The sequence below is a fragment of the Citrus clementina genome, unplaced genomic scaffold, assembly GCF_000493195.1.
Source record: "Citrus clementina cultivar Clemenules unplaced genomic scaffold, Citrus_clementina_v1.0 scaffold_3, whole genome shotgun sequence".
In the NCBI taxonomy this organism is placed as follows: Eukaryota; Viridiplantae; Streptophyta; class Magnoliopsida; order Sapindales; family Rutaceae; genus Citrus; species Citrus x clementina.
Genome location: NW_006262339.1, coordinates 20955388 through 20970022, shown reverse-complemented (window position 1 = coordinate 20970022; position 14635 = coordinate 20955388). Strand labels below are relative to the sequence as shown.

At 34.8% G+C, this 14635-nt stretch overlaps 1 protein-coding gene across 1 annotated transcript; it reads left to right on the top strand.

Moving 5' to 3' along the window:
• The first annotated feature begins 11963 nt into the window (after positions 1-11963).
• On the top strand, positions 11964-12689 carry LOC112099680. Its single transcript, XM_024187102.1, has one exon. It carries the CDS (start codon positions 11964-11966, stop codon positions 12687-12689), a length of 726 nt encoding a protein of 241 aa, XP_024042870.1.
• The last annotated feature ends 1946 nt before the right edge of the window (positions 12690-14635 follow it).

Here is a 14635-nt window from a genome sequence, read left to right as displayed (position 1 = left end):
AGTGGAAGTTAAAAACTCTAAAATGCCCCTGTTGGATTTGTATACATCTGAAACATTTGGCGCCAAGTTTATAACAACCATAATATTACTATTATACCCCTTAAATGGGTTATTTACAATTGAATTCAATAAATAAAAAGACAATTTTAACCCTAACAATAAATCATATAAACCAAAATACTACTTCAACATCATAATACACCACACTGCAATACCGTAAAACAACATAAATAAATGATACATATATTAAAGAAAAAACTAAAATGTAATAAATACCAAATGCAAAGAATGTGACTATAATATCAATGTTCAGATCATCCTAAAACAAGTGAGAAGATAATCCATTAATTACATTACAACATTAAATAATATTTAAGGGTGTTTAGTATTGTTTTTCAAAGTTAGTTTTCTATTTTCTACAAACAATCGTGAAAAAAATGATTTCCGAAACAAATATTTTATAAATGACTAAGTGCATTTGGATAAGTTTTTTTTTCTTGTCTTTCTAAATAAAAGTTGAAAATGTCTTTAACAGTTAATGGACGTGTAATGTGGTTTGATAACATATGCTAGTATAAGAGTATTACTACTTTAAAGTAAACAAATTTACTCTATAGTTCTACAAATCTCATCAAAATCATGTCAATTAACAAGAAATCAAGCACCCACTCGACATTTTCCACTTAGAGTAGTATCAAAACGCTCCAAATTAGGACACAAAAAAAAAAAATTGTAAGAGGCTAACCTTTTACCGGCTTCAACAAAGCGATTTGAATTCCTGGAGCATCGGCGAAATTCAGAGCGATACATAATGTAGGTCTTGTGCTTCTTATTTACTTTACACAAATAATGGATACTGCTCTACAACAAAGAATATTTTATTGCCTTCTAAACAGAGCTCTTAACCGTGCTTGTTGAAACAGAAAAGGCCACAACCGTGCTTCACAAAAGAGAAGATGCCACTTTGAATTGTTTTACAAATTTTGCTTTATAAATTAAGACACAATTTTTTAAACTGATTTGACAACTCACTGGCTCATGTCAACCAAAAAGTGTAAAACTTTTGCTTGTCAAATGAGATTACCAAAGTGCCCACAACCAACTAACAGAAAACTAACGTTTGCAATTCATAGGGGGGTTTTCACTAATAAACGGATCTTCGCCATCTAAGTGCAAAAAGTCCAAAACTCAAGGGAGGTAAGTAAAAATTACCCATATATTGTATTGTGTTATTTTGTTTTAAAACTATATTATAATAATGTGAAATAATATTCGGTGCTACATTGTATTATATTTATTTATTTTATTAATTTAAATTATATATTTAGGAAATAATACTTGTTAGTGCTTAGAAAAGTACTAAATATAAAAGTGTTAAATTTAAAAAATTTAACTTTTTTTGTATAAATAATAAAAAAATCATATTTGAAACCTGTGGCCTTATATTTTCTAGAGCATAACATTTATTTTTCACTTATTTTTCAAATATATAACTTGTGAAATAAAGATTGGAACAAATAATTTAATCAAATATTTTCTAAATAATATCACAACATAAATAAATAGCTAAAACCTACAAAATTAGTTCAAAAGTCATTTTAGGATAATAGAATAAAAGTTTATACATACCACAAGTTAATAAAAATAAAATAATACAATAGTTGTAACATATTCACTAACAAAAAAAAATGTGCTAAATAATCCAAATAAGAATTTTATAGTATATGTAACAATATTTTATATTATTATTTGTATTACTATTAATTTTAAGTTGATATTATTGAAATTTATTCATATTTAAATATTTATTAATAGTTACATTAAATTATTATTTATGTACTTATTATTAGTTATATTAAATTGTTAAGTAATAATTTATAAATTTATATTAATAATTATACTCTAAAAGTAAAAGAAAATAAAAATTAGTAATATATACATTATATTGAATTAAAAAAGTTATATTTATTCATTATTATTACCAAAAAAAAAAATAATACAACAACTACTGTATTAGCTTAGCTCGACTGTTAGCACACCCGCTTGTTGCATTACAATTTCATTCCAAACAAAGGATAGTATTAGTTTAATGGGGAATAGTTTCCTAATGTCATGCAATACTGTCTTCCAAACATACCCATAAGAGATTTTACATCTTGATTTTATGGCACCCATATCTGACAAAATTAACAAAGCATGGGGTTAGAATGATTAATGTTGGAATGTTTGAGGGTAAATTTATGTTAATGAAACTATAATGGAGTAACACAAAGTTAACCTATGTTCAATTGCTTTAGAGTTGGAAAGTCAAGAGAATGTAAATTGCTTCGGGAGTTTCTATCTAATTCGTGGTTATCTTCAATTTTATTCATTTGCACCGAATTCTTGACTTCGCATGGATGGAGAATGGATTCAAAATGGCTTCATCAAATGCTAGCATGATAAATGTAAATAGTAAATATAGCTTGCGGGTGTCAATTAATTTAGTTAGCAAAGTCTCGTCAGCGAAAATCATAATTCTCTCGTTTAAATCCCACTGACATGGGGCACCATCAAGCTGCAGCTAAAGAAAACAAATGTAAGTAATTTGTAGAGTGAAGGAAAGAATAAAAATTGTTAGGAAAAAGTGTTAGTTCAGTCTAGCCACGTGTCGTCTATTGATTGGTTAGCACACTCTTAATCTCCAGAGTCTTTGAAGTTGTATGGAATTATGCCCTGCTTCTGTTTTGATATCAGCGATCTTAATCTATCAAGTGTTTGTTCGAGGGTGAGGTCCACACCGCTCTTTGTGCATTGGCATGCTACAATATGATTCCTATGTTGTGATCTTGTATGGCTTCATGGCTTGATGGGCTCTTAAGAAGTAAACGAACGAAATAATAGGTCAAGTTGTGAGAAGTACCGCGTAAGCAAAGTATTATACATGAATAATGCAAAACTATACTTAAAAGATAATGGAAAACTAGTTTGAAAAAGACTGTTTAGGGGGTAAAAGCTCATTTAGTCCCTATATTTTGATGTTAGTGTCCGTTTAGTCCCTATATTTTTAAAAATACTCTAAATCATCCCTATCATTAAATTATTGACATTTGCCATTACCTTTTATTCCTTTTAACTTATTTTTACAATATTACCATACTACAATAATATTTATTTTTTTAGACATTATTAAAAAGAAAAATTAATTTACCAGTTTAACACCAAAAAATAAAATAAAAACAATATATATATATATATATATAATTTTTGTGGAACACTCTGCTGAGTAGTTAAAATATTAATTTTCTAAAAAAATTGATAATTAAAATTTTCACAAAATTAATTTTTTTGGACACACATGAGCTTCAACAAAAATTAATAAATATCTTTTTTATTTTTTATTTTATTTTTGGGTTTAATTTGATAATCTAATTTTTTATTAATATCCAAAAAAGAAACATTACTGTAAGAGTGTAATATTGTAAAAACATGCTAAAAAGAATAAAAAATAATGGCACAAGTGTCAATATTTAACAGTAAGGATATTTTAAGGTATTTTTAAAAAATTTAGGAATTAAATAGACACTAACCTCATAATATAGGGACTAAGCAAGCTTTTACTCCTGTTTAGGGTAATAGATGAGTTACTTGAGGTGAAACAAGTAGGTGTTGTTGTATAGATTTTTATAAAGCTTATGACAGACTCAAATTTTTTAAATGAGGTTATTAAGTCTGTGAATCGAAAAGTGTTAGCGGTTTGTACAAAGTTCTTAATCAATGTAAAGTTTGAGAAAAGATAATTATTCATTTTCTCCCGGTATTAAATTCTACATGTCTTTTATTTATTTATTTACGTTTTGCTTAAACTTTTGATGAATGATTCTAGATTTTGATGGGACGTCCAAGTGATATGGACATACCAACGTTAATAACCAATGAAGTCGATAATTATTCACTCCTTTCTTGTTTGGTTCCTTGTTAAAAGTTTTGTAATTCTTTAATTTCTAGGAAAAATATGTCAACCAACTTCAGTGTTCTAGTCTTCGTAATATATAATTTTCACATTGAATGTTTGTACTTTAAATAAAAAAGTTTATTTTCATCTTTCAATAGTTTTTGTAGTGGACACTTGGTTGCAATTAGATTTGAGTGAAGTGAATGTGTGGTTGTAAACTTGTAATAAACCACAAGATTTATTTTTTTTAATGGGGTTATTTATTCTACAAAATACTTCAAACAATAAATTATTTTTATAGGATCACTATTTTGACCAATCAACTTTTTATGCAAAATTAACTTGTTAGTTATGACCAAGACAAGGATTTGGCATTGTTGCATATTAAGACTAATGATAGATATCTCTGAATTTTTATCCCAAATTTCATCATAAAATAATGCGTCATTTATTAAGTGGCTGGTAATTTTTTATAAGATTTAAGTAAATTGACTATCTTATCTCATCAACAAACTGATGAATGCTATATCATTTAAAATAGTTTTTTGAGAATAAAAAATTTAAAATGTGTAGCACTGCTGGCATATTAATGCACCAAAACGCAAATAAAACCAATAACTATGTGAGAAAGTCAATGCAGTCAGCCACCCTGCAAGTATGATTTTGATTGTTCATAAAGTTTGATTGGAGTAAATAAATCTATCGTCTCTAGAACTAGTGTGTTCTCTGGCGTTGGATGTTCTATTCCAATTGACCCTATAAGTTACTATTGAGACATTGTTTTTTTTTTTTTTTGGGATATACTACCAATCCGGTATCTAAAGACTACATTGGACTCTGTCTAATCCGAATTCGAGCCGGGTAGAACCATAAAGGAGGCAAAACTCTCCCAACGAGACATTGATTTTTATAATATTAACTGACTATATTTGTTAGGGGTTAGACTATTATAGTCACAGTTTATAAAATTCTATGATTATATTTGTAGGGTGTATTAGTATGTGATAATTTATTTCGTGAATCTTAATATGGTAATGCATATGGAATCTGGACCTCAGGACGCCCTTATTGTAGGGTCAAAAAAGTTAGAATTGTACAAAGAGCTGGTCCTTGGACACCCTAAAAATCTATTATAAACCTCTTAAAAATGAAATTGCAGATATAATTAAAGAAAATTTAATTCATTTCTTTGAATAAAAATACAATTAACACATAAATAAATTAATCTTTTAACAAATATCCTACATACACCTCATTTCATAATTTATATTTATATTATTAAATTTTATTTGAATTTTTTTTTAAGAAAATTATAAAATTTAGAGTTATGGAGACAAAAATTATTTCATAAAAAAAAATAATTTAAGATCTTAGGATTTGCATGCATTTTATAAATAAAAACTTAAAAAACTACTTTTTCTTGGGTGAAGTTCTACTGAATGATGACTTTTTAATATATCGGATTGTATTTAAAAATTAAAATGGCACCAAACTGAGCTAGTACCTCTGTTTTGGTTTAACTTGGTGTCAGTTTTAAAGTGATGATATTTAAAATTACCCTTAATATATAGGAACAATTATTTAAACATTATGTGTGTGTGAATAATTTTTCAATGAGGGATCCTTTAAGTTATTAAGGGAAGTGTCTATTTTTTCCAATCCAGCATTTACCAACTCAAGGAAGGGGATCGGACTCATAATTTTTAGAGTGAGAAGCGAGATTTCAACTTCTATGGGGGAGGTGTTAGTGGATTCCCACTCCTAACTATTTCTTTTTTACCCTTCCCTTATTAGATATAATATAATTAAAATAAAATAATGTAACATTTAGTTAAAAATAATAATATCATATTTATTTAAATAATGATTATATTATATTATTTAATAATATTACATTTATTAAAACTAATAACACTAAACTTATTTAAATATAATATTATTATATTTAGTTAAAAATAATAATTTATGTTGATTCTAAGTTAAAATTACTTGGAAATAGTATTATTATATCCATGGAGAATTAATAATATTACTATACACTATCTTGAAAATATAATATATTATATTTATTTAAAAATAATAGCATTATTTATTTAATATTATTAATTAATAATAAGTTTATTCTAAGAGAATATTAATTTTGTACTATATTATTAATAATAATGTTTCATTTGTGTTGCTTTTATCAATAAGTTTTAGTTTATAAAATTGAATTAAAATTAATAAAAAATATAATTTACAAGGTTAAGAACATTAATGATTATTATTAATTTATATAATTAAAATTAATAATAAAATAAATAGTTTGTTTTACAAATATATTTTTTTATCGCTTTGTAATTAAAAACTATAATTCTTTAAATAAAGATAAAACTATAATTTTAAATAATTCACTCTCAATTTAAGACAAAATAAACACATAAATTAGATTATAATTCCTATTACACACTCTCATTCCAATGTAATTAAATAACATTCTCTCACTCCTACTCCATACTCCAAATTTCAAGATTCTCCTTCCAATTAGAAGTAAATGTTGCCTGGCTAAAATAATAGATAAACTAAAAGTAAAAAAAAAAAAAAACCACATACTCTAATATACAGACAAAATACATTATATTGGAGTGTGTGTTTTGTTTGCCTTTTTAGTTTATCTTCTACTTTAATAATTTAAATAGATCCTTTATTAAATAATGACTACATATATATATATATATATATAATAAGAGATTCTTGACCATATTAAAATCAAGAATAAGCTAAAAGATTAAAAAAAAACTCTAATGCAGTGCATTTGTCCTATAATATATTGAAATTGCTGCTTTTTTAAATTTTTTAACTTGTTCCTGACTTTAATATAGTCGGTGATTCCTGATTATATATATACATACATATATATATATATATATATATATATATATATATATATATATATATATATATATATATATATAGAAGAAAATAAAAACTTTAATACAATGTATTTTATCCTGTAGTATATTAGAATCTATACTCTATTTATCTTTTAGTTTATCTTTATCTTTAATATGATGAAGAATCTTTTATTAGAAACCCACCGTGTGTGTGGCTTTAGCTAAGTTACGATTCATTTAAATTGCATTGCCCCTAAAATGTGCCAAAAAAAAAAGTAATATAAAAGTGAGGTCTACTTTATTTTTGCATGGACTTTATGTTTCATGAATTGTAACTTAGGAAGACCGTGCGCGCGCGTGTGTGTGTGTGTGGACTTTATGTTTCATGAATTGTAACTTAGGAAGACCGTGTGTGTGTGTGTAAAAGACACGGACTTTGTGTGGAGGCCACAACACAATATGGAATACTACCTCTTCTTCTTATATATCTTTGTCTCTTCGAACGAGGTAGGCTTGGCAAAATCTGGGTTCGGTCCGAATTTTGGTGTTGCCTGGGACCGGACCGGATGAGAGAAATGCAAGGCCGGACCTGGGTTTTAACCCGATTTTTCCGGGTGCGGTCCGGGCTTGAGCCCGGCACCTTCCGGGTCTGGGTTTTGATCCGGGCTTTCTAAACCCGCATGTGATAACTTCAATTTTTTCTTTCATTTCTCTAACAATGCAAATTTTAAAAAAGAAAATAATCAAATAAACTCATTCAATCTCAAACTTTAAAAAAGAAAATAGTCAAATACAAATATATAACACACTAACAATGCAAATTTTGCACAAATGATAAATAAAAATTATTTCAATCTACTTTCTAATACCTAAATTCATTCAATTTCTAACTTAAACTCATTCAATCTATATATAAAATAAATAAATTAAATTGAACAACACAATAATCACACAATAAATTTAAATAACATCCAACATATCATAAATTCATAATTATATATTTATATATTTATTTTTTAAAATTTATTAAAAAAACCGGGTCCGGTCCGGGTTCCGGGTTTTTTGTGTTGAACCCGAACCCGGGCCCGGAAATGTCCGGGTTTGAGAATTTCAAACCCGGGTCCGGTTTTTATGTGCATGCGCCCGGACCGGATTGGCCAGGTCCGGTCCGGGCAAACTTTTTTGACACCCCTAGAACGGGGTAACCCCTTCAACTATTTGGTAGTGGGCTTGAACGAATTGTTTAGTCTTGATCCCATGCCTGCCTTTGATCAACGGTCCCTAAACAATATTTCTCATCTGATGATAACGCTGTTTGGCCCATTATTGACCTCTGCTTTAGAAAATTCGACCCTATGGGCCATAAGCTGTCTACCGTGCGCCCATCGTTGCTCATGACAATTGAGTAGCAGACTACGTTTCATTATATAGGACTGATTTTGTGCTACTACGCCTCTCTTGACCTCTGCTTGCTTCTTAGTCTACATTTAGTCAATGTTCATTCGAAAGTAGGAGCTTCTACTTGTGATGATGAAAGTGAAAATGCTCTGTTAACTTATCTAAAGGTACCAATGCATCAGTGTGTGTGTGTAGTAGGTTTTCAACAAAAGATTCCTGATCATATTAAAGTCAGATATAAGCTAAAAGAAAAAAATGCACATATTTTAAAGCAGTATATTTTGTCATATAGTATATTGAAATATGTGTTTTTTTTTTTAATTATGCCTAACTTGAATATAGTTAGGGTAAACACACACACACACACACGTTGTTAGGGAATTTTAATATCACCTAAGATCTTGGAAGAAAAAATATCAAATAAATAATAAACAGAAAGTGGATAGAGAATAAAAATAATTACACAATATAAGAATTTACGTGGAAAACTTCGATATTGGAGAAAAACCATGGCCGCCAAGGACGACGAGAAAAAAATTCACTACTTAAAAAATTATTACAATCATTCTAGTATTCTTTTTTTCTTCACACCTAAAATCCCATTAACACCCAATCTCTTAATAGATCTACAATTTCTCTCAAATAAAAAATTGTATACTTGTAGAGAAACTGATTGTTATGTTATGTTAACCTCCTATATATAGTGATTATTGCTTATAAGAGAAGTATTTCTTTCCTTATGTAAATTGCATTCCTTCATGAATAAGCTAAGCTCCAACGAAAAAACTATTTATTCCTTAAATAGAAATCATTCTAAATTTTTAAAAATAGGCTAAATAAGAAAAGATTAAGAAATATCTTAACTTAGGATTTACAAATCCTCACAAAAAGATGCACATATTTCCTAACATATGCGTATAAACACACACACACACACACATGCGCTATATATATATATATATATATATATATATATATTGCCTAACACACACACACATATATACTTCCTCCCATCTTCACTGTCTCTCATGGATCATAATCACCATTACCGCCATCTTATATGCAAATACCATCACCGCTTGCATAGAAGTGGGTGGGCAACTGTAAAATGAATTAGTAATAATAATGAATATGAGGAAGCAAAAGGATAACCCTATGATTTATATTCCAAAATGGGACCCCATGAATCATGTATTTTTACTGTATATCTAATTCTTGCTAATTGCTATCTATTTTAGATTATCAAGAGTTTAAGATGCTCAGTTGTGCAAGAAAGAGCCGATGAGACCAAAAAAAGTACAATATTTATTCTTATAAGGATAGTTTTAGAAATATGTGATGTTACTTGAAAAGTGAGGGGAGAGGGGAGATTAGATAGTTTGATGAGCCCAAATTTCACCAATCCACCTTTTATTCAAAAATCTTAAACCGGACATATTTGATTTGGGTTCGGTCGGAGCTTAAACCACAGTTTGGTTGAAGCTTAAACGAGCCCAAGCCAGGCGTCCCAACCCTTAACAATGTGTTTGGTATTATAATGTGTTAAAATAACTATTTATGCGAGATTCTGGTTGCCTTCTCTACCAAGACCAGGACCTCTGCTCGACCAACTCTACCACGACCAAGATCTCTCCTCGTAAGGTTTCTTCTCCAAAAGTTCTTGCGTACACAGAAGTAGGTCAGAGTACGCCGGTTGTTTTCCCGGCGTAAATCCTTCGACGCTCAAGTCAGATATGAAGGTTCTGAGAATGTTTGCCACGAATCCTATGGCTTCTCTTTAGTTTCAGTTCTTAAAGCTCTCTTTTCTTCGTTGTAATCTCAAAAAATCTAACCCTTTTACCTTCGCTGGCTACCTTTTTATAGGCTTCCTCTAAATTCAGGTCTTCCGTAGTCCACGCCCATTATTCTCCCCACCCTCGGATGTGGATGCCCCATTGTCGTCATTGTGGGCGAATGAAGATGGACTTCACGCCTTGATTCTCGGATAGGAATGCACGTCTTGTCAACTGTCGTTGACCGGGTCTCCTCGCCTCGACCCCTAGCAGGAATGACCTTATGCCTCTAACAGGAGTTCGTCCTCGTGAATAGCATATTCGTGGACGAGCAGAATATTCCTGCTCTTGTTCCCCTGCTACCAGGCTCTTACAGGACACACCTGTTCCCAGAACTCTGCCACAAAATATCTGCTCATCACGTCTGGTCTCGTCGTGGTATTTCCCTCAAACACCGGTCCCCCAGTTTCTGGTGTTGGGTAATGTAATGGACCAGCAGTAGAAACTCAACGGTTCTTGCTCGCGTGGGACTGGAAAAGGCTGCCAAGAGTCGTGTCGCATTTAATTGCGGATGCAGTGATGTGGCAGAAATCTACCCCTCCATTTGAATTTCAAACCTACGGTTGCAAGATTCTCGGAATATGCGTCATTAAATGCTGGCAGCCCAAGAGTTTGCTTCTCAGTAAGAAAACCCAAAATCCTTAAACACAAACTCGTCAATTTTTCCCTTCTTGTCTCTCCGGCGAATGAACCTCGGCATTAAAGCTTTCATCCCTATCTCTCTGACTGAGTCCCTGCTTCAGGTATTTCTTCTATTTTCTCGGTCTTGGTTAGTTGTAGATAATTTCTTTTCTCTTTACTTTGCTTGGGGTAGTAGTTGGTAGTGGTGTTTTGGTTATAACCTAGGGAATGTCGAAGGGTAAGGAGAAAGTCGTTGAGATTGATGACGACGAACTAGGTTTCTTGTCTAGTCTGCTCACCGATCCTGCTTTTGACCCCGGGATCCCCTTAGAACCCATTAGGTCTAGTGTCGGGACTAGTACTAGGAGGATGTCCCCCCAAACAACCTCCACGAGCGAAAGTAGTGGTAAGGAGGGATCTTCTGGCTCGGAAAACACCCTAAGTGAGGATCAAGGAGGTGACTCTGGTGAGGGATCCTCACCAGGAACATCGCGACCAGAAGGGCGGAGTACAGTAGGAGGTAGAGCCTTGTCGCGGGATTATGCCATTGATTATATGACGTGCACGACCACGTTTGACGAGCTCAATGACATCCGACTTAGGTATAGTATTCCTGGTGAGATACCTCTTAAGATCCTAGGAAAGAAGGATACACCTAGCCGGCCTCCTAGAGGATATGTTACCCTGTTTCTAGAGAGCTTTAAGTATGGGCTGAGGTGTCCCTTGCAACCCTACTTTGTTCGGATACTTAACGGGCTAAATCTGGCTCCTGGTCAGCTGAACCCCAACGGGTGGAGAGTGCTCTCTGGTCTTTTCATATTGTGGGACAGATGATGCCAAAGTGAGCCCACGGTTGATGAGGTGAAGCATCTGTACCAGCTAAAGAGCAGCCCTAAAGATGCCGGCTGGTACTACTTCCAATCTAGTACCAAGAGCAGGAAACCCATAACTGACCTTCCAACTGGTGGTGGTGGTGGGACTTGGAAGAGGAAATTCTTTTTTGCTGGGGGTCCTTGGGGTCAGGTTGCACAAATTGATGGGAAGGATTATCGGGTCCCACCCCGTTTCGTGGTCTCAGGTTGCCTGCTCGCTTTAGATGTCTTGTATTCATAATTGTTCTTACTTTATTGGTTTGTCTCTAACCAAGTGTCTGTTTGTGTTGTAGGTTCTTGGAGTGTTCATTTCCCGCTCTAACCTGACCAGCTCAAACGGGTCGAGGCTGTACTGGCTAATTCCTGCTCGAGTCGAGAGCTGATAACTACCTATAACTTGCTCGAGTCTTGTTTGGTGCCCCCTGGCCATAAGATGGAGGATGCTGTGATTGGGGCTCTGACTCGGAAGCGTCCTCGACCTCAAACTGCGAAGAGGGACCAGAGCAAGGACGCTCCCACTGCGAAGCGGGTGAACATTGTGCAGCAGGTTCCCCCCTTGAAGACTCTACCTCCTCATCCTGCCAAAGTCGGAGAAACTAGTGGAGCAGCCACTGATCCTGCTTCCTCTTCTCCTCCTGTCGGGCCTAGATCTCGTTTATTTGACAGCCGAGCAGAACACTTGGCCCCCTATCTCAACGAGCTTTCCAAACTCGTGAGCAAGAAGGACCTGGAGGACTTTGATACCTTAGGCGAGCTGGTGGAAGCCATGCAGTATAGCGCTTTCCATCTCAGCTGCATGACCACCTACTATAAGGCCAAGGTTGGCCGTTATGACAGGAGGATGAAAGAGGACATTCAGTCGGCGATGACCAGCGCTGACGATGCCGAGAAGAAAGTAGGGGAGCTGAATGTCGAGAACCTGAAGCTGATAGAGCAAGAATCTCTTGCTCAAGCAAAAGCCATTACCCTCGAGGAGGAGCTAACCAAGGTCAATGAGGATCTTCAAAGGCAGAAGGCTATGTATGAGGCTCAGCTCGAATCTCTCTGCGATTCCCACCGAGTTCAGGTCGAGAACTTGGAAAAGAAGGCCGACAACCAGTACGACCAAGGACTTCGGCATTCCTATCGTTGCATCATGGCCATCCTCGGGAAGCAATAGATGACCTTGCAGCTGGTGTTGCTCAACATATGGACGAGGAGGCGGCCAAGGAAGATGCCGAAGGGGTGGAGCCAATCGTGATTGAGGAGGAAAACTCTCCTCCTCGTGCAATCCCTATTGATGTTGGCGAGGCGAGCACCTCCCCGGACACAACTGGTGATACCCCCCTGCACCTGAGGAGGTCCAACCAACCGATGCTGCTCGGCTTACTGATCTGCCATCTTCTTGAACATGTTTCTTGTGTTGTAATGAACAGCTTTGTTGGTTATTGATAAATTAATGAAAACTATTTTTGATTACTTTTTTGCGTTTGTATTTACAAGTTATTTTTCCGTTTGAGAGTTTGCTCGCCTTCGCTTGGTTGAGCAGGCTCTGGCTTAGCATATGGTCTTTCTACATGACTTGGAATTCTGCTCGCCTTTGCTCGGTCGAGCAAATCCTGGCATGCTTGGCTTCCGGTCTCGCCATAGACAGGCTTTGAGACTTAGTGAGCCTTCACGTGGTCGAGCAGATCTTGGCACGCTTGGCTTCTGGTCTCTCCATAAACAGGCTTTGAGACTTGGTGAGCCTTTGCATGCCTTAGAAAATATTTCGATGTTTTGGGGTTCTGCTCGCCTTCGCGCGGTCGAGCAGATCCTGGCACGCTTGAATTCTGTCTCGCCATAAAACAGGCTTTGAGACTTGGTGAGCCTTTGCATGCCTTAGAAAATATTTCGATGTTTGGGGGTTCTGCTCGCCTTCGCGCGGTCGAGCAGATCCTGGCACGCTTGGCTTCTGTCTCGCCATAAAACATGCTTTGAGACTTGGTGAGCCTTTGCATGCCTTAGAAAATATTTCGATGTTTGGGGGTTCTGCTCGCCTTCGCATGGTCGAGCAGACCCTGGCATGCTTGGCTTTGGTCTCGCCATAAAACAGACTTTGAGACTTGGTGAGCCTTTGCATGCCTTAGAAAATTGATCACAGTTTCAAGTGAATGAAATTCCTCGACGTTCCATTAATTGCAGGATTTAATTTTACATGAACTTGCTTTGACATAAAAAAATAAAAGACAATGAGCACTCCTTGAGTCGAGTCTTTGGTGCTCTGATTCACTCTTCTCAGTACCCAATCTCCGACCCTGAATTACCGTACATTCACTTTCTGGTTATAATAACGAGCAACCCTTTGCTGGTAAATGGCTGATCGTTCTGCTGCTTGCTCCCTCTTTTCCGTTAGTAGATCTAGATTCGGGCACATCTGCTCGTCGTTCTCCTGCTCATTGAAATGTTCTGTCCGGTGCGTGGTCGTTAATATCTCGGCTGGTACGACCGCTTCATGTCCGAAGGCCAAGGCGAACGGTGTCTCCCCAATTGCTGTCTTATGGGTTGTCTTGTATGCCCATAGAACACTTAACAGCTCATCAACCCATGCACCCTTTTTTGCTCCAACCCTAATTTTCAAAAGCCTTTTGATGGTCTTATTGGCTGCTTCTACTTGTCCATTCGATTGAGGGTGAGCAGGCGAGCAATATTTCAGCTATATCCTTAGGTTCTGGCAAAAATCCCTGAAGCTGTGATTATCGAACTGCCTGCCATTATCCGTTACCAAGGCATAAGGAATCCCGTATCGACAGACCAGGTTTCTCCACACAAAGTCTATTGTTTTCTTCTCTATGATCCTGCTAAAGACTTCTACCTCTATCCACTTCGTAAAGTAGTCTATAGCAACTATTGCATGCGTTGCTGCTCCATCCACGAGTATTTTTGTTCTATCCGCAGCACCCCTAAATTCTGCTCAATACTCGGGCTGGACTTCACCTCCAGAGGGATCGACTTTGGCATTTTTGGATCTGCTACTGCTGCCATCCTGGCCAAAATATCTGCTCGACTATTCTGCTCCCTAAGGATTTGTACCACCTCCACAGCCTCAAATTTCCCCATCATCTGCCTGACTATCTTCAGGTACTG

Coding starts and splice junctions, on each gene's coding strand:
- LOC112099680 (XM_024187102.1), top strand. CDS start 11,964: ATGGAGGATGCTGTGATTGGGGCTCTGACTCGGAAGCGTCCTCGACCT.